The sequence below is a fragment of the Lepidochelys kempii genome, chromosome 13 (assembly GCF_965140285.1).
Source record: "Lepidochelys kempii isolate rLepKem1 chromosome 13, rLepKem1.hap1, whole genome shotgun sequence".
NCBI lineage: Eukaryota > Metazoa > Chordata > Testudines > Cheloniidae > Lepidochelys > Lepidochelys kempii.
Window position 1 is genome coordinate 6,666,426 of NC_136392.1, and position 20,220 is coordinate 6,686,645.

Below are 20,220 nucleotides of genomic sequence, written 5' to 3' on the forward strand. Positions count from 1 at the left end.
AACTCACTCTCAAGCTAGAAATGAAACCTACAGTACTTCTGTCTCATGGAGAAAAGTGATGGGGACTTAGCAGAGACTCTGTGCTCTGCTGCTCTTGTCACAAGCAAGGATGAAAGGGAGGGTTTGAATGTAGCTTTGAATAGTTCATGCCCCTAGGGCAGAACTTTGCAAAAGGGGGTGGGGTGAGGCTTGCTCTAGTTTTCCAGCTTCATTGGGCATTCTACCCTCCCTTGTCTTTCCTCCTGCTCCTTGTAGTCTATGATAAATTTGAGTTACTACTTTTACAAATAACAGGTTCATTACTCAAATGGCTACTTAAGAAAATTTTATTCGGGTTGAATTTGAGATTAGGTCTCCCTGTGTATCCAACCAAACATTTTAATCAAGAACCATGCTCATCCACAAGTGAAAAATACTGAGCAAATAAATGGGTATAAAGAATAGAGCAATCCACAAAGCGGATGTATTCAGAACATCATAGACTGATGAAAACAAAGACAGAATTGATCAGTAAGCGCGTCACCCTAAGTGGTAATGACAGTGGTGGCTGTTGCTTACTACTTCATTCTGATGAACAACTGGTCAGCATCCATGCATTGGTTTTTATACCCTTTTTTTTACACATCAGCATATGCATGACCATATTTAATTTGATCTCAGTCCTCTCTCCAAATGTGGCTATCCAGGTAACCTTAACTAGGATTCTGAATGTTGACATTGCTATTTGCATCAGTATTTTGATCAGTATTTCCAGTGTGTCAAGGTAGATAGCTGCAAGGGTACATGTTACTCAAAAAAAAAAAACCCTAAAATTCCATTAAGCCTGTATTATTTTGTTCCTTTCAGTTGTTTATGAAAATGCTCTTATTGCTAAAGATTATAACCCGAGGTCACTTACTTATGCTAAGTCTTATGCTAACAAACTCTTAACTGCTAGGCCTCTGTGATGGGGTGTATCAACCCCGCACCCACGAAGGAGGAGGAGCATCTGTTGGCAACGCTGGCCCTGTCAATCATATCAGGGTGGAATAAGGGCTAGGAAGCAGGAAGTTCCTAGCAGTTGCTGGGCAGCTTTGGGAGAGAGCAGATGGCATCTGTCTTGCTCCCAAGGGAGACTCTGGGAAGCCTTCAAGGGAGTCACTCTCAGGAGGGTCATTTACCATCCCCCTCTCCTCTCCTCCCCATGCCTATCAGGAGACAATAAATCTCAAACACTGGCCAGGTCGGATAGGATGGGCAAGCCCCAAAGAGAGCCATCAGGCAGTTGGTGCCACTACCCTCTACCCCTTAGGGGATTACAGAATCTGAGCATATAAAAAAGGGACTAGGAGAGTGGGAACCAAGAGCCCCATCCCCTTCAAACACAGGTGGGATATTTAACTCAATTGGTACCACAAAGACCTATACTTAGGAAGATGGGGATGGCCTGTGGATTTTTCAGTGCTTGAACTGCAGAAGGCACCCATCAGCAGCCCAGGACTGGTGCCAGCCTTGCTTAGGCCTTAGTCTAGTGCCAAGCCTACCTTAATGATCTCCTACTTGTGTTTCGGCAATCCTGGCATCACTCAAAGCAAATTGCACACTGTGTATAAAATAAGCTTGTCTTATAACCTCTACAGGATTAGGTTGGGGCGTCCCTGCTCCATCCATTTGTCTTTGGTAACAGACTTTCACAAAGAAAGAAGCAGATGCGTGGGACAACCGAGGTGCATCATTCCTTCTGCTCTGCAGCCTGTTGTTTCCCAGGCCGTTTGACTGGCTGATTGAACCCACCTGGCTATGACATGTGTTCCTAATAAAAGGCTTAATTGGATACTTGCATGCCTTGGAGGAAGCTGGTACTGAGGTTATCTGGGGAAACAGCAGCAGAGGCTAAAGAACAAGAGCATTCTTGGTGGACTTAGAGCAATAGCTTAGTGTCATTTTACATCACTAACTCTCCCCCCCCTCGGGGTAACTTGCAAAGGCCTAAGGATGATCAGTATCTCACTGGGGCAAAGAGGATTCAAAACCCTTTCTGAGACTGGCAAATGTTGAGGGCTGGGAATCACATTGAGTTACTGTATTAACCTTATACCGCTGCAGACGTTGGGTTTGAATTTCAGTTTGGGTCATAGTTGAACTGAGTTTTGTAGTCTCTGCTTGGTGACAGTCGCAGAGTGGGTATCATGCAGAGTCACAAAATCAACCACCCATTTAGGGCTGCAAATCATCTGCAGCATGGCTGGGGACTGTGAAGCTGGAGAGGAATTGCATTAGAAACATAGCGTTAGAAAGGAACACAAGGGTTATCTAGGCTAATCCCCAACTAGAGGCCCAGCTTAAGCAAAAACAACCCCTTGGATTTTATTGGTATAGGGTTCTTGTACAACCGAAAAGCACCCCCAAAGCGCTCTTGCTCTCTGGGCATGTTCCCTTCATGCAACTTAAAGCATTAAATGCCAAAGAGCAGAATTGTTTAAAAGCACAAAGCAACAGAAGTAGTACTTCTGTCCTCAGAGCTTCCTAGCCTGAATTGCAGCTTCTCTCTTTCTCCCCTGAAGCTAGCCCTAAAAAGCTCCTATCCAGCTGACTAGGCTTAGCTGGATAGGAACACTTTCTGTTTGAGCCCATCTGTCATGCTTCCACCTTCTCCTCCTCCAAGTTTCTCCTCAATAAATACACATCAACCGTGAGGCTTACAAAGTTCAAAATAATAGTATCTGAAACCAAAACAATACTTTGTATTTCTTAAGAAAGTGTGCATCACCAGCCTAAGCAACCAGGTCATCTCATTGTAGCCTCTCCTTTTACTGTGTTTGTATCTATGGTATGTTAACATCTTGTCTGCCGTAGGCTGTGTTTAGAGTTGAGTGAAAATTAGAATTTCTGTCCCATGGGAAATTTGTTTTCATTCCAAAATAGGACACAAAGTTGAAATACTAAAATTTTTCACAGAATGAAAATTTTCGGTTTTGTAAATGGCAAAATGTTTTGTTAGTGCCTTTTTGGTCAAAATTAAAAATTTCAATGTTCCCAAACTGAACCATTTAGTTTTGCTTTGCTGAACTGACTCAAAATGTTTCATTTCAAGTCATTCCATTTTACCATGGCTGGACTATATCTCTTATGATACAACTGGGGCCATGTGACTCCCGTGATGCACCACGCTGCTTGGTCAAAGGGGCAATTGTGTAGCATCATAGAACATGTAGTCCGGCCATGGAGCCTGGCACATAAGAGGATGGGGGCATCAGGCATCTAAATTACAACTCCTGTGAGACAAGGCACTACAATAGGAAAATGCAGTTTAATGTTGAACCTACTCAAAACTAAATGTTGTGTGTCAGCGTCAGCAAACCCAAGTATTTTGAACTGACCTGAAACAAAATATTTTGTTTTGATTTTCCTGGAGGACATTTGAAAAAATTAGCAAAATCTTAATTTTTGCAAAAAAATTTTTTTGTTATTTTGCAGAAACTGCATTTTTCATCAAAAATAATTTAGAAGGAAAATTCCCAACATGTTCAAATTGTAACCATTTTGGGGAAGGAACACGGGTCTAGGTTCTGCTCTCGGTTACACTAGTGTGAATCTAGATTATACCAGAGAAATTAAGAGCAATATATGACCCATTGTCTTTTATTTATCAGTCAAACAGATGTTGTATTAATAAAGGTAAATGGGGCTGTGACACAGCATGTGATGGGAAGAAGTTACTAAATGGAGATCACCCCTATGAATTTTATGAACTAAACTACTTTCAATCCTTTGCTACTTGGTCATCTGGGATGCTTTTTACTGTTTGCTTCCTTTACGTTTTATAGGTGGTGAGAATGGGGCTCTTCTGCCTCACCTGGTTCCAATTTGAAGTGTGGAGCCTGAAAGCTTTCTATCACCCTGTCATTCTTGAGGCCATAATGAATCCTTGCCTCACTCCTCTCACACTTCTGCAGCTGCCAATCAGATGGGAGAGGGGGGATGAAAGCCCAGCTTCTTTTGAATGAGCTTGCTGAGTGGAAGCATTGTGAGAGGAACCATCCCCCAGAGACCTTGGGCCTGATGCTCTTCTCACTTACATTGGTATAAATCAGGAGTGCTCCGTTTAAGTTACACCATTGTAAAACTGGTGCAAGTGGAGAATAAGATTCTGTGATTGCATCCTCTCTAGACATCTTTGTGTATGACGCCTAGCACAATGAGGTCCTGGTCAATGACTAGGACACGTAGGTGCTATGCAAATACAGATAATTAATAATAATAAATCCAAGGTCTCCTGGAACTCAATTGCTTAATCTATATGGAAACAAGTGAGGTACTAAATTTTAGCATAAATAATTAGCTTACCCCAAAAGCTGTTACAACTGGTGGGGAGTTCAGCCTAACCCCATTAAAGGCACAGTCTCTCATGTGCCACTAAAATCACCATTGATTCTTGATTATTTTCATATTTCTTCCTCCCTCTGTCCTGAGTCTGCTCTTGAGATTTCCCTGTATACATCAACCTTGAAACATTTTCTCATGCAGGCAAACACCTTGATGGATGATGCTATAAAAGAAGCTAATAGATCAAAACTGTGTAAATTCTCTTCTTGCCTCTCCCTCCCCTCCCTGCTGAGGCAAAAATTAAATTTCAGCCAATCAGATCTATTCCAGTTGTAGCTGGAGGATGTTTTTGTTAGAGCCTTTACATGTTTCACAACAACTGAACCATTTTTCTATTCTGCACCAAAGAAACATACAAACCCTTCCCTCTGTCCTTTTGTCCTGGTGCCTATTCACCGAGGGGTCTCACTCTCCTTGAATTTCTCTTGCATCAAAAGTACATGGTGGGGCTTTGTGTGCAAAGCTGCTCCACGGAATGTGTTCTCGCAGAAGTGCCCCTTTCCATTATTGTTACCATCCAGCGGGCCGCCTTTCTTTCTTTCTTTCTCCCCTGTTCGTCTTGAGGTGGCTTCAGTGGTGTTTAATCCACTGCTTTCCTTGGTTTTCAGATTGAAGAATGTACCCTGAAGGGCAAGGAACAATGTCTAATGGGAGAGTGTAATCTTTCATCTCTTTCTCTGTCACAGTCTAATGTGATTCTAGGGCTTGCGATAGACTGGGCTGAAGTGAGACCTAAGTGGCAGGTGAGCCTTCAGTTAGCATCCTACACAGGAGTGAAATACAGCCATAATCTTTGACCTCTCTCTTGAGGCTTGTGTGATGTAAATGAATGACTGCTAACCATGGTGGGTCTCCTGATGCAGAGGCTTGCCCACTTAATTCCCTCCCATCCTAATTATTTCACCCAACATTGTAAAGAGCCATGAGGTGAACTCTGGTGTCTTTAGGCTTTGTTCAGAGTGCCACACAAACGCCTTTCTACTAATTTGGAAATCCCAGAATTAGAGTGATGTTCCTCCTAACAGCCAAAAGCCTGGGTATCTTAAAAGAATATGAACCGCTGGCAGTCCAGTTCATCACATTATTAAAAACAGGGCTGTATGTCACACTAAGATTTTAATTCTTTCGAAGAATTTATATTCATTACATGTGAAATGGAATAAACCCATCCCCTAATTCTCAAGTTCAGTGAAGAAACCATTAGCAGTGATCGGAGGGGCAGCCGTGTTAGTCTGGATCTGTAAAAGCGGCAAAGGTGCCACAGGACTCTTTGCCGAATTAGCAGTAAATCCACTTTAAAAGCTTTGAGCCTTTTGGAGTTAACTCAGCCCACGCTGAAGCGGACTCTCTCTCACTGAAAGCAGACTTGGTGATGGCAATTTTTATTTCAACTCTATTGGCTTTGTTTCATTCATAATTCATGCATGAAGCAAGACAGAGTGTAGATCCCAGGAGTTCAGTTTATCCCCAAAGTGATAGGTTTAATTATAGCTTAGTTCAGGCAACATAAAAATGCAATACACATTTATATTGTATGTCCCTCCTCCCCCCGCTCCAGAAACTTCCCCCTTCCGGCTGAGCTGGGAGGCTAATATAACCTTTTTAGAGAAAACGGAAACAAGTAATTGAATAAACAGTAATTTATAATTGATGAAATCCATGCCACAAAGTCGTGCATTATAAGGTCAAAGCAGAGTAAATTTGAAACACAAAGCAGGCTATGTTGAAACAAAGTAGAGTGGAAACCAGAAATAGAAAGATAACTCACGCTTCCAAGGATTTGGAATTAGGAGATCTGGAATTAGGAGATCACTTTGTCCACTGTTTTATTTGTTTTTGCCTTCTATATGGAGAAGGGGTGTTTTAGTGGGAGGGGGGAGGTAAATTTCTTTGCAAAGAAAACTTCCTAGCAGCCCTTATTGCTAGCTCAATACCTCTTAATTGTGGAACAAGTTTTTAGGAGGTTTAACTGGTTGGCCCTAGTGGCATGACTGATATTAAGCATTTATGTGAATTCTGCCTTTATGGTGCAAGATAATTCATCCTCATTCTTAATGCTGTTTTGGACCTCTCTGACATAGATGACAGAAGTAACAACTTTAGATCAAAAAGAAAAGGAGGACTTGTGGCACCTTAGAGACTAACCAATTTATTTGAGCATGAGCTTTCGTGAGCTACAGCTCACTTCATCAGATGTTTAGATCAGGTTTACCTGTGTATTATATGGAGTATACAGACCATTAGGAATCAAGTTTGGCATAACTGTTAATCCAAAATTCACAGTTGGACAAGACCATGACAAGAGAAGACTGAGGGGGGACATAACAGTTTTCAAGTACATAAAAGGTTGTTAGAAGGAGGAGGGAGAAAAATTGTTCTTCGTAACCTCTGAGGATAGGACAAGAAGCAATGGGCTTAAATTGCAGCAAGAGAAGTTTAGGTTGGATATTGGGCAAAACTTCCTGTCAGAGTATTTAAGCACTGGAATAAATTGCCTAGGGAGGTTGTGGAATCTTCAGCACTGGGAATTTTTAAGAGCAGGTTAGACAAACACCTGTCAGGGATGATCTAGATAATACTTAGTCCAGCCTTGAGTGCAGGGGACTGGACTAGATGACCCCTCGAGGACCCTTCCAGTCCTATGATTCTATGATGGCAATGTATGAGGATTCAAGAAGACTTACCTGGAATCTCCTGTGAATCAGGATAAGCATTAGCTATGCAATACCCATTCCTGGATGTTTTAGTGAATGTCCAATGAGTTGGCTTTATCATTATTATTTTACACTGATCCCTATAAAATATTAAAGACAGGATTTTCAAAGCCCACTGAGATCAGGCCCCGTATGGGTGGGTATGTATTTGTACTCTGAATCTGAACCTGGAATTACGTGAATGCACACACATCAGAGTTCTGTGTATGCAAACAGCCAGACAGACATCTAGCAAAGGTAAAATTTTCACACACATGCATACAATATGAAGTGGGGGTGTGATTCCCAGTTCACATAGATATACTCGTGTTAGCTCTCACTGAGCTAACACACTAAAAATAGTAGTGTGGTCATGGTACACAGTAAGTGATGATATGGACTAGCGACCCTGGGTACAAACATGCCTGAACCCCCGGGTGTGTCCTCAGCATAGCTAGCCCAAGCTGCTGCTTGCCACTGCCGTGCAGTTGTGGCTACACCATATTTTTAGCACAGTAGCTCAATAACAGCTAGCATGAACATATCTGTGTGAGCTAGGATTGTACCCCTAGCTCCATGTGTAGAAATATCCACAGAGATGGTAATAGCATGTGCAGATTAGAAATGCTCACACACTTTTCCATGAAGTCCTAGACATTTTGTGCTTTGAAAAATCAGGTCCTACATAATAATGCCCCATATGTACCTCTTATTATAGGATTTCAAAGTGCATCATATATCTATTAGTCAAGTCTCACATCACTCATGTGAAATCGATGATTTTCATTTGACTCCAGGTAATCATGTGACATACGTGACTTATTTATTATGTACATTTTGGAGACGGATAAACTTACACCAACTGTGATTGTCCACAGCCACACAGTGAGTCAATGTTACACCTAGAAATAGAACCCAGGGATCCTAGCTCGCTGCTGTAAGAGCCCAAGAGTCCAGCCTCACCTCTAACATACTAAGAAATTAATAAATAAGTCTCCAGGTTCTTACCATCATTTCAAAGACACAGGAAGTTATAAAAATTTGCATCAAAGATGCTTATCTCTGTCACAGTGATTAAATTTTAAATACCTGTCCTTGCCCAATTGTATTGTGATGTTCAGCTTTAAGGCTCACGGATCAAGCGAACAATGGATGTTGGTGCAAACTAGAAAACAGTGGGACACTTTGTCATCCTGACATTAGCTGGCCCTACTTCCTATCATTCCAGTTCTCTTTAGATCCTCAGTGGACAACAGACTGTAGGTCACTAATACCTAGGACTGGAGATCAGAGATGCTGGAATGAAAGAGGGAAGACATGAGAAATTAACAGACACAGCATGCTAAGGATAAGAGCATCATATTTTTTTGTAAAAGTAGCTATTTCAATGAATCTAAATAAGTGTCTTCAAAGTATTTATCTTTAATCTGATGATCTCTTAATTTACTTATAAATATTTGCTTTGCTTAGATACTTTAGAATCTTAGCTCCTGGATAATTCACTGAAGTTCAGCCTGAGAAGAGGTAAATGATCTTTGGACCTTTGAGGAGAGGTAACAAAGGAGGATCTGCACCTTAATCACACATGAGTTCTCCGTTCTAGGGATTGACCAAGAGATCCTATCCATAGGATGGTGCCAGCACTCTGACTTCAGTCACCCAAAACTTGAAGAGCATGGACCAGTGACACACTAGAGGGACCAATGGGAGAATCTTGCATGGAGAAATGCTCATAAGTGATTTGGAGTGTAGTCCCACAAATAGCTTTTATTTGTCCCTTATCTAATAGCCATATATATTGCCTAATATAATAAAGGATTATGGCTTGCTGCCTTTATTCAGCACCATGGTCAGCTCCAGGTACATTTCTCTCCCTCAACAAACGCAAATTTAAACAAGTAAAAGAAAACAAACACCCCCAAAACGAAAAAAGATATGTGTCTTTTTTCCCCTGTTAACACAATACAAACAAAGAAAAGCAATCGGAAGAAAACACTTATTCATTCTTCTTCTCTCCTATGCCTGTAGAGAGCAGAGGCACCACTTAAACAGGTAACTCTCTAAAAGCTCGCCATGCATAATTAGTTTTGTATGTGGTGTGGTTTTGTGATTGCCATTGCAACTGATTGGCTTCTTTTCTGAGTAAAGTCAACTGTAGTTAATGGAGACTAAGGGGTAAAGTAGCCCTCTCTTGGAAACTACGCAGCAGGAAAATGAGTGATGAGAGCTGTCTCTCCATCACGGCAGTGCTGGACTGTACCCCCCATGGAATGAGTCACGGCTCAGGAGAGCAAACTGATGATTCTGTTGTTGCATTTAACTTTTAATAGGAAGTTTAAAAGAAATAGAAGGTTTGGTGGTGCTGTAAAAATTACTTAGTTTCCTCCAGCTAAGGTGTTTCTTGTCTTCAGAGAGCTGCAGCACACAAGCAAGTCTTATAATCCCTCAATAGAAATCTCATTATTCTGCCTTTGTTTTCTGGTGTGATGTATTTTTCTGTCATATTAAAAATGAATGAATTCCACTTTCTGAGTCCTCTCATGCATCATTCTGTCTTCCCTTGGACTGAGCCATCATTTGCCACATTCTAACTCTTGTTAAAGAGCATTGAGTTTACGGTGGAAAACAAATAATTGTGGCTCACAATAACTTTAATAATGTGGTTAGTGTCAACCAAGATCTTGCTAACTGGAGTGTTATGTAAGGACATCATGCTAGGTACGGAGGAGATATTTGATCAACAGAAAGCAGAGCAAAATATAAATCTGCTGAACCAGGATCATTCTGTTAGGGCCAGATTCTTCCTTCCTTACTCAAGCTGGGTATTTTGTTGCCACTGAACATGAGGACAACAGGGTCTGGCACATTTTAGAGCTTCTGGGAACTGTCCCCAAAGTGGTGAGCCTCTGTTTGGGGTTTTTTTAAAATTGTTTTGAGGTTCTGAGGTGATGGTCCACTTTAGTTTTGAAATTTCAAGTCTGTTTTCTTACTTTAGGCCTGACTCTGGGCAATGAGCAATGTGTAAAGTGCACCAAGACAGGAGCAGCTCCAGGAGGCATTGTGACCCCAGAGACACCCCACTGAATTACTTTTCCTTCCCCACTTCCTCACAGGAGATAGTAATTTAAAGCTGGCCTACACTACCCCATGAATTATGACACACCACCACTGGTTCAGCTCCTCTGGCCGGTGAGTTAAGGAGGTGGAGTCAAGATCCTGCCTATTTCCCACCCAACCTGTTTCTGGGAGGGAGTAAACAGCCCCAAATTCTGCTGTGCACCTGGACCCAAGATCTGGGAGCCCCAGCAGGGCTTTAAGAGGTGTGGGGTTTCTTCTTACTCTCTTGTATGGACATGGATTCTGACTCTGCATCTTGCCTGAAGTGTCCTCACTGTTACTTCCAATCATTTCTCCATTTCCAAGTCTAAGAAAGTTCAGTGTCACTACATTAAACAGCCAGAGTATTCCCACATTTATGGTTAATTTCAAAACTAATTGTCCGTCTCGTCTACCTACAAAGCAAAACAGAACTTGGTCCCATTCTCTTGATGGATAATACCAAGGTAGTTATCTCTTAACTTACCCCCTAAAGGGTTGACCATGTCTACAGGATGATTTAGCTAATGAGTTCTCCTCCCCTTGCATCCTGTTCACTAGTGAAATCAGTATTCTTCCGTGTGTCTATTTGACTGCTACTGTAGAAGGGATTGTATGAAGTGGATACTGTCTGGCAGATGGTATCAGTACTTCTCAGGCATCCTCATCAAAAATAAATGTTTCCAGTCTTTATGGGGAATAAAGCCTTCTAAATGTGACCTCAAGCAGTGCTGTCTGCAAACAGGCAACCTGAAACAATAGCTCTTGGAGTGGTGTGTACATAAGGTGTGAATGACTCATCTCAGTCAGGTGTTAACTCTGAAGCTTGGTGATTACAGTTTAAATGGCAACATTGCTATGTTATTACAGTACTGATTATGTTAGCAGAAGTATCCTGCTGCTCTGGGATTTTTGGCAAGAATTTAGGGAGAAATATGCCACCATAGTCTGACTCCTGCATTGCATACCTTACAGCAAATTTTACTTGGTTTCACCATTTCAGTGGTGACTGCTGAAGTCTGGCTGTAAAAGTGCTGAATGATTTCTTCTCTCTGTTTTCCAGCTGGTGGGCTTTGTCTATGCCTGTTACGTTGTCAGTGTTTTTACAGAAGAAGAGGACAGCTGTAAGTATTCATCAACAGATTCCTGGGCAACCGTTTTTGTAAAAAAACTCTCTCTCTCTCTCTCTCTCTCTCTCAAGGATGTTGTCCGGTGAGCTAGTGCTCTAGGCCATCAGCCAGTGAATGAGGGAGAGGAAGGTCAGGGGAAGTGAGGTGACATTTTCTTATCAGTCTTTCCATCTCACCACATAAATGGCATCACTGCAACATCTGCCTGACAAGGACAATTTACCGTGAGATCCTCTCCTCTGTCTTGAACTCCCATAGTCCTCTTCTCTGATTCTTTTAGCACAAAGGTTTGGCTTTGTCCACTGATCATGTTTGGGTATTAGAGACAGAAACAAGGGAGCGATTCTCCTTTTACACTGGTGTTGATCAGGAATAATGCCACTGAGATTTGTGGAGTATCAACAGTGTAAACTTGGTGTAAGTGAATGGAGAATCAGGTCCAATATGTTCAACTGAGCAAGAAGGCCATGCCCTGTGCACTTCATGATATAAGCTTAGGATAAAATAAAGGGCAAGAATATTTACAAATACCTGAACTGAGCATTTAACTTGCAAAACAGAGGTGGTCCTGTACCTGGATTGTAGAGAAGATGAATGAACTAATTCTCCTTCTGCTTGATCTGCAATTCTCTTAGGTACTTAGGGTTCAATTTTACAGTGCCAAAGGAAAGCAGAGAGCCAAAGGAAAGCCACTTTGATTATAAGGTCAGCTGGATTTACCCACCTACATGTAGCCTTTTCCTGCATTTCCAAAACTCCCATTGAACCCCATGATTTTAGGTGCACAAAGATTGGGTCCATAGATTCTAAGTAGCAGTATGGGATGTTCTCTTTAGAAGCGTGTTTCTTTGGGTTGCATCTAAGGGACAGATCCTCAGCTGGTGTGAGTCAGCATAATTCTGTTCAAGTCAATGGACCTACACCCATTTACTTCAACTGAAGAGCTGACCCAAAGGCTTTATATACCACTGTTACTTCTTTGAGGCTTCTAGCCCTTTACATTAATGTGAGAAGCTTTATCCTATAAAGATTCGCTGCCAAGGGTGTTTGCTGAAAAATAATGGGTTTGAATTAGATGTTAGAAGGTAAGTGAGAAAGTTTATTTCAAATGGGTTTAATGAAATATACTACTAGTCTGGCTTGCCCTCTCTATTTATCTCTTGCTTCCTGCTTGGCTGTCTCGACCATAGTGCCTTTACTGATTACTTGCTTAGAGCTAGGCTAGCTGTTTAACAACGGCCTGTATTATAAGTAATGAAAAAACAAGGTTTGCTCCATCATCTTTTCCCCTCTCTCACCAAGAATGTCATCTGTATGTATTGCCCAAGGGGCTTTAAAGTCAATGTTACTTTTAATATTATTTTTTAAAACATTGTTTAAATACAATGGTTTCATCACCAGAAGCCATTACAAGTAGAATGAATGATTTAGAAACGTATTGCTGCTAATTTCAGAATTTTTAAAATTCCGCTCTATCCCAGTTTCTCAGGCTCAGAGCTGAAATGCCAGCTTGAATAATTAACAATGACACACCATCAATATTTTGCAGTCACAGCATTAGATCCTTTCAGTGACCTGAACAAATTTGAGTTGCGTTTTAATTTTCTCTTCCATTTGTGGTTTCTTTTAAATGTTCCTTTGATGTGCAGCATGAAGTAATTATGAGTGCTGAGAAACTTTAATCAGGAGGCCAGGGCTAACGTGATTTTCATGAGAAAACACAGCAATGGGATCCACTAACACTGGATTGTGGGCAAGAGTGTTTTAGATGTGCTAATGCACCATAATCTATGGATGGTAGCACCAGTGAATTATGATCAGGATTTTATAAAGTGATTAGGATTTTGGGTGCCTCAGTTGCTAGATGCCAAACTTGAGAAAACTTATCTTCAGGGAGCGGGCGATAGGCATTTGCAGAAAAACAGGTCTCTTTAATATCTCTGGTGTTGGACACCCAAAAACAGAGGCAACCAAAACCGCTAGTCACTTTCAAAAATCTTGGCCAATTATTATTTTTGAAGTTATCAGGAAACATTTTGAAAAGCACCTAACTGATTTGAGTGCCTAAATCTTATTTTTCAAAAGTGACTTAGGCAGGTAGATGCCAGATTTTTAAAGGTATTTTGAAATCCTTGAGAGTTAGGCATCTGAATTCCTTTAAAATCTGGCCCTAAGAGCCTAAGTATCATTGAAAGTCATTGGGATTAGGGTCCTATGTCGTCTATGTGCTTTTGAAAATTTTACCTATATTCTAGTCATTCCAATGTCACAACAGCAGTGTCCTGCTGTCTGTCAGAACAAAGATTTTGATAGTTGCTGGGAAGTTCAATTTCTAAATATTTTTAAACATATTTGTAATGTTTTTCATGCTTCTCTTTCTATTTTAGGTTGTGTGTGTACAAAATATTTAATAAAATTACTAACAACCTTTAAAAATATGTAACTGAAGCTTAAAAGTGCCACCTTCGGGAAAGAAAAATTGAATGGTTATATGGTTAATGAGAATATCCAGAGTTATATTTTTAAAAAATATGTTTGGAAGGGACATCAACTTTCTTACTTCAAGGCGTAAACCACATTCTAACTGATGGGGTTTAAGAAGAAACTTTCCCTATGGAGAGAATATTCTGTAACTTCCTACGCTACTTGATATTATAGTCACTGTAGGAGATCAGATACTTGGCCTGCATGGAGCATGTCTGATCCAGTCCGGCATTCTCTATGAGAATCTTTCTTAAGTTGAACATCTACAAAATGTCATAGGTAGACTTGTCAAAGAAGCCCAAGAGAGTTAGACACCCAAGCCCCACTGAAATTTAACTCCCATAGGTTCCTTTGAAAATCCTAACCTTAATCTTTAAATATATTGTTGGAGCCACATAGTCTAAAAATATGATTAATTTTAGAAGAACCCTGAGAGATTCTCCTAATCAGATCATCTGGAAAACTCTGATAGTGGGCTGTGGGGAAATTATTTCGTAAAAAGTCCCTTGACTAGTTCCATTGTCATTATTTGAGCATTGGGGAAAGGAAGCATTTTAGATATTTTTATGGATTTAAAAAAAATCAGATTGAAGAAAACTGAAAACCACCAAGTTCAGGGGCACTGGGATGGTTTACAATAAACCGGTTGCTGCTATCGCTTTCTTGTTTTCCTAAAAGCAAGCAAATCGCCCTTGGGGAGACAACCTTCAGAAGTATTGCTTGCTCCCTGCTTTCATGCAGACATCCACTCCCTTACCATCACTCAGAGTCTTTCTGTTAGCACATTTCTGAATGGCCACGGTCTGCTTTTCCTCTCATGGCTGATACGCTGTGACACAACGTGATGATGATTTGAAGTGGGGAGGGGTACCTCAGGGGTTCCCTACCCCCATGTTTGAAAATTCTGCAGTAGCTGGAGTTCACACACTGAACGGTTTCCTTTCCCAAGAGGTCTAGGTTCAGTGGTCTTTATAAGCAGAATTTTCCAGTCTGTATTAGGTCCCAAGTATATAAATAAGTGCCAAACAAAGGCTGTTGGTAATCATCTTTCTGTTCTTTGCACCATTTTATGTTACGTCATGCTATGCACCAGCTTTCCTGTCACCATCCCTGCCATATGTTTTTTATTTATTTATTATTATTTGGGTTTTGATTTCTTTCAGTTGATTTCATTGGTGGATTTGATCCATTTCCTCTCTACCATGTCAATGAAAAGCCTACCAACCTTTTGTGCAAGCAGACGTACCTGTAAGTATTGGCATGTGGTGCCTCTCAGCTTGGTGGCTCAGGGTTGCTCCATTTACTCTCTAATAGGTGGATTTCTCTAGCAGGTGTTCCCTTGTCAGGGTTTGACACTTAGCAGGGGCAGACCCCTGGGAGGAGTGAAGTCGATTTCTTTCAACCTTAGGGTGTGGCTGGGCTCAAGCTGTGAATGCTAGTGTGCCATCCTTGGTTTCTAATATGGCATCAATACGGCCTCTTATGATGGAGTAAATTCTAATCCCCCGTGCTAAGTTTCGGTAAGAGAGCTCTGTGCAAGGTAACTGTGTGCATGTTATGGAGAGGGTGGCAGAGAATCCGCCCCTCCCCACACATAGAGGCAAAGTAGGGAGCACTTGCCTAGCTATTAAAATTACATCTCAGCTCTGTGCCCAGCCAGTCATAACACAGAGTTTTAGTTCATTACATCTGTGCAGTTCCACTCGAGGCCTTTGCCAGTCCCCCTCCTACAAGCCCTCTGCTATGGAGTGACCCCCTAAAGACTTGGCTCCATGACATGCAGAGGCTGGCATGGTCTCCCTGTGTAGATTCTCCACTTCTCAGCCACCCTGTGCAGTGGAAAGTGGGCATTTCCCCCATGTCTGGGTGTTTTCTGGTTTACATGCAGGATGATACAGATTTGGCCTTGTGAGCTCATTTTGCTGGAATTCTGTTTCCCATAGAAAGAGTGGCTTATACATACAGTCCTTGTAGTAGAGCTCGGGCAAAAGACAAGTCACTTCACAACCATCCCCCTCACACTCCTACCCTAGATCCATCACTGAATTCTAACTCCTGTCCTCTGATAATCCCCATTTTGTTTTTCATTGCACAAGAGCAATGTGCGGTCCACTTGAGAGCTTGCGGTCCACTATTGTGCGGTCCACTTGAGAGCTGCTTCTTAATTAGATACTTACATTGAAAGGCTAGTATCATCTGTGGTTACAGCTACAGACATTGAATGTCCCTTACTCTCTGCATGGACTCTTCAGGAGAGCACCGCAGTGTGCGGAAACCCTTAAGGGAGGATGATTTTAAATCTAATGCTATAGCAGAGTTCTCCCAAAAAACAAAAGGCGAGGGAGACGTGGGGCTGGAAGGAGGAAATTGATCTTAAAACAGGTCTGGGCAGATGCTCCTAAAATGCATATGTGCAGGCGCACTCCGACTCCCTGTGTCACCGCTGCACAAGCCCAGAAGAACAGGTGAGCTTTGAAGAGAAGTTCAGTTTCTCATAGCTAAGGGGCTCCGTGGCCTTCTGAGGAGGGATGGTGCTGGAGATGAAATATCGATTTTTTTCCCTCTCACTTTGTCATTGTGGGATGGGATTTTCCTGCATCTTTGGAAGCTGCAGGGTTCCTGGGCAGCTCCTTGATTTACTGACCTGGTGCAGTGGAGAAAAACTGCACTTTTGCACACACAAAAAGAGATGAGGTTGCTTTTTTCTTAAAAATAGTTATATAGTTATGTGGATGGAAGACTTCACTTACCAGTGTTGGCTTCTTTCACAAGCTGGAGCAGCCTGGAGAGTGTCAATGTAAGTTTCCTTACAAAACCCCACTAGTGTAGAAAGCCCCTATTTGGCTTCAAGAGTAATACAGTCTTCATTCCATTTCCAATCCATGATCCTCCGAGACTGTACACAGGGCTACTGTGCTGTTTACTTTGGGGTGTGCGGTTAGCTACCAAGCACTGGATAGACAGCACCCATATATTTCACAATAGGCAGCAGCTTGTAATGACTTCTGCTTACTACCAGTCTGGGCTCTTACCCCTCGTCCATGCACACCTTGCAGGAGGGGGAGGAGAAGGAGCTGGACACAAAGAAGGAACAATTTCTATATACTGATGCTAGAGCATCGTGTAATCTGGGAGTAACGGGAGCCCAGGCCTCATTATTGGGTTCTTTTCCTGGGAGAGCCATATCTTTATCATAGTTCTGTAATAATTGAATGGTTTCTTATCCACTGTTCAGGTATCTCATAACCTGCTTTGGAGGGTGCACATCAGTAAATGCTTCTGCCTTCCTCCAGAATTAACATTTAGTGGCAGCTGAGCAACAGGGGCACATGCTTTTTAGCTTATTTATGTTTTGGTGATTGCTACCTGGGAGAATCCAAATTCCTTTTCAATGCTAGTCAGTCGAAACAAAGCCCCATGCTGGACTGGTGTTTGCTTTTTTGGATGGAATCACTCTACCCTCACCACAGTCAGCCATTCTTTCTATAATGGGCTCACCCCAGCCCTCTCTGTAATGGAATCACCCCAATCTCAACCTCTCACTGTAATGGGATTACCCCCTTCACCCCAGTTTTACCTGCCCTTTTCCTGATGGGATCACTTACCATCCTATCCTCCCAATGCTCTCTTTCTCTGAACCTGTTTTCTATTGTCTCCTTCTCTCTCTTCCCCGCCTCACTGAATATGCTTCTGAATTCTCACAGCACCTTAAGGCCAGAAGGCACCATTAGATCATCTTACATAACACAGGCCAGAGAACCTCACCCACTGAATTCTGCATCAAGCCCGTAATGTCTTTTTAAGCTATAGCGTATCTTTTAAAAAAGGACACCAAGCCTTGATTTAAAAACTTCAAATGATGGAGAATCCATCATGACCCTAGGTAACTTGCTCCAATGATTAATTGCCCTCACTATTAAAAATTTGTACCTCACTTCTAGTCTGAATTGGTCTAGCTTCAACTTCCAATCTTTGGATTTCATTATGTCTTTGCTACATTAAAGAGCCACCAACTATAAAATCTCTTCCCCGCGTAGGTACCTTGATCAAGTCACCTCTTAACCTTCTCTTGGATAAAATAAATAGATTGAGCTGCTTTTAATTGTGATTGTGGGCTTCCAATTAGCCGAGAATACTCTTACAACCACTAGCTGTTTGTTAGTTCTCTGTTTAAAAACCCCACTGGCATGCTGCATCGTTGCTTACAATTGCAATATTTAAATATGTTTAGTTTTTAAACTAAAAACTTTGCCACACATACACAGCAACAAGTCGTTATAAATGCATGCATGTTACAATTATTTCTATTTCAATCTGCACTGGCCGTAAGGATTATTTTGGGGGGTGTTTTTTTATTAAACTGCTTTTGAATACAAACAGAGTCAACAGAGCGTGGAAAAAATATTGTAAAGGTTTACTGTGAAAGTCAGTTGCCCTTAATCAATCTAATTGCTGCTTGCCCATCAAGGGGTTGCACTAATTGTTAACTTTAATACTAATATTTTAAGGAATGTGGATACAAGGCTTGTTAGGACTGGAGGGTTTTCAGTGCATGAGCATCTGGGTCAAAATATTAAAGAGTAGGATAACAAAGGAGTTATTGAAAACTCAAAGCAACCCTCTCCCCAGGCAGAGTCAGAGAGCATTCCCAGCCTAATAAGCTTTCATGAATGAGGGATAGGAGGCTCAACAGTTTTATCCTTCATTAGCTAAGGCTGAAATTCAGGCCATGTCTCTTTGCAACACTGTCTTCTTTGGGGCTCATGTGGAGAGGCTGCTCCATGCTGAGTGCCGGCTCAGGGCCATTTTACAGTACTTAAAACTACTCGTCAACAAGGTCTTTAACCTGAAACAGTTCTTGCCAGGTGGAGCACGTGGAGTGCTCTTGTGATGATGTTAGACCCATCATGACCCATTGCCATCACTTCAACCCTGTTGTGTCAGAGCCAGTCCATTTTTGTTTGTTCAAGAGAGACCATCCTTATCCTTTGAGTTTGTGAAAAGATCTCAAAGTGGAACTGCCATTGAGCACCTCATTTTAGATCAAAACTGTCTCAAATTTATTTCACATTGGAAACTGCTCCCACAGGGGCCTGGAACTGGGCCTGGGTTTCCACAAGAGGTTCACAAGTGCTGGAGAACCTATCTACAAACTTGGTCTGGTTCTATTACAACTGCACATTTCCACCAGCTTTTGGGTTTCAGTTGTGAGTATCTAGCCCAGTTTTACTGACAGTTACTGAAGCATAAAAAAAACTAAATACATTATTTTTCTATATGTGTCACCTGTTTTGTTGCTAAAAGTTACCGTCTTCATATCTAACACAGTGGAGCAGTCCCTGCTGTGTAAGTGTGGCTGTTAGGCAGCAGCTGGTTGCCTGAGAGCGAGGCAAGCCTGTCCTTTAACAGCTGGAGGAACAGGAGTACTCCACCCATCTCTGGGTCCCACTGGGTAACCACTGACCAATCCCACTGTGCTTCAGACAGTTCTCTAATATTGAGCACGGCAACACCAACACTGACCCCACAGGCAGCTGCCCATATGTAGCATTTGAGGAATGGCTAATGGGAATAGAACCCATAACATGCAGGTGTACTCCCTGGGTTAAAGCAGCACTGTACTAGGTCACCTGCTACCTGATAGACACACGAGCAGTTCTGCCTTATCACAGCTACACAAAAAAGGCAGTCCTCACAACCTCAGAGGCCATTGTATATTAGAGATAGGCCCAAGGTGCAAACTCAGCTCCAGTTTCTAAAAAAAACCCAAAATATACAAGTGCTGCCAGGAGTATTTGGATCCACCACTTTGGTTCAGGCCTATCTTTAGTTTAAGTGCATATAAGGTTTGGATATATCAGGTGAGCAGCTCTTAGAGGACTAGCTCCCTTTCCCATACTGGGATCTAGGGAGAGTGCAATCATATTCAGCTCTGGTTTGAAGCATTCAAAAAAATCAAGTTAGGAATTGTTGAATTGTTGTTTTTTTTAAATCATTGTACCACAGCTGCTGGTTGTTGCCTCTGCAGTGAGTTTAATTGCAGAGGTTTCATCTGGCTTAATTATTGCATTTTCTACCTCATATATATACACACACACACATTTTTTTCCTTGCTGTTTCAGTGTAGCCTTAACATTTCACAATTGTGGGGCATTTCATGACATTAAATAGTCAGGTGAGCTTGTAAGAGCCTAGCTCCAGAAGCAATAATACAAGTTTCACATTCCTCCAGCTTTGCCAGCAGAGCATGCAAAGTCCTAGGGCCAGATTTTCCAAGGTATTTAGGCACCTAAAGATGCACAGAGGCATGGAGTGGGATTTTTAAAAGTGCCTAGGAGCCTAATGCCCCACAATAGGAGTTAGGTGCCTCTCTACGTGTCTAAGTATTTCTTAAAATCTGGCCCTAGTGGTAGAGATAGTTGATTTTCAAAGCTTGCAAGTTCCATAGATAG

General features: G+C 41.8%; 1 protein-coding gene across 2 annotated transcripts in view; it reads left to right on the forward strand.

Moving 5' to 3' along the window:
• Positions 1–20,220, forward strand: part of NKAIN4 (sodium/potassium transporting ATPase interacting 4) — an 82,325-nt gene that overhangs the window by 60,986 nt on the left and 1,119 nt on the right. The window contains exons 5-6 of one of the 2 annotated variants that reach the window (XM_073308701.2): positions 11,218–11,278; positions 14,932–15,016. In XM_073308701.2, coding sequence (XP_073164802.1) covers positions 11,218–11,278; positions 14,932–15,016 — 146 coding nt within the window. The remainder of the gene's footprint in view (positions 1–11,217; positions 11,279–14,931; positions 15,017–20,220) is intronic. The other variant, XM_073308702.2, reaches the window with a different exon arrangement.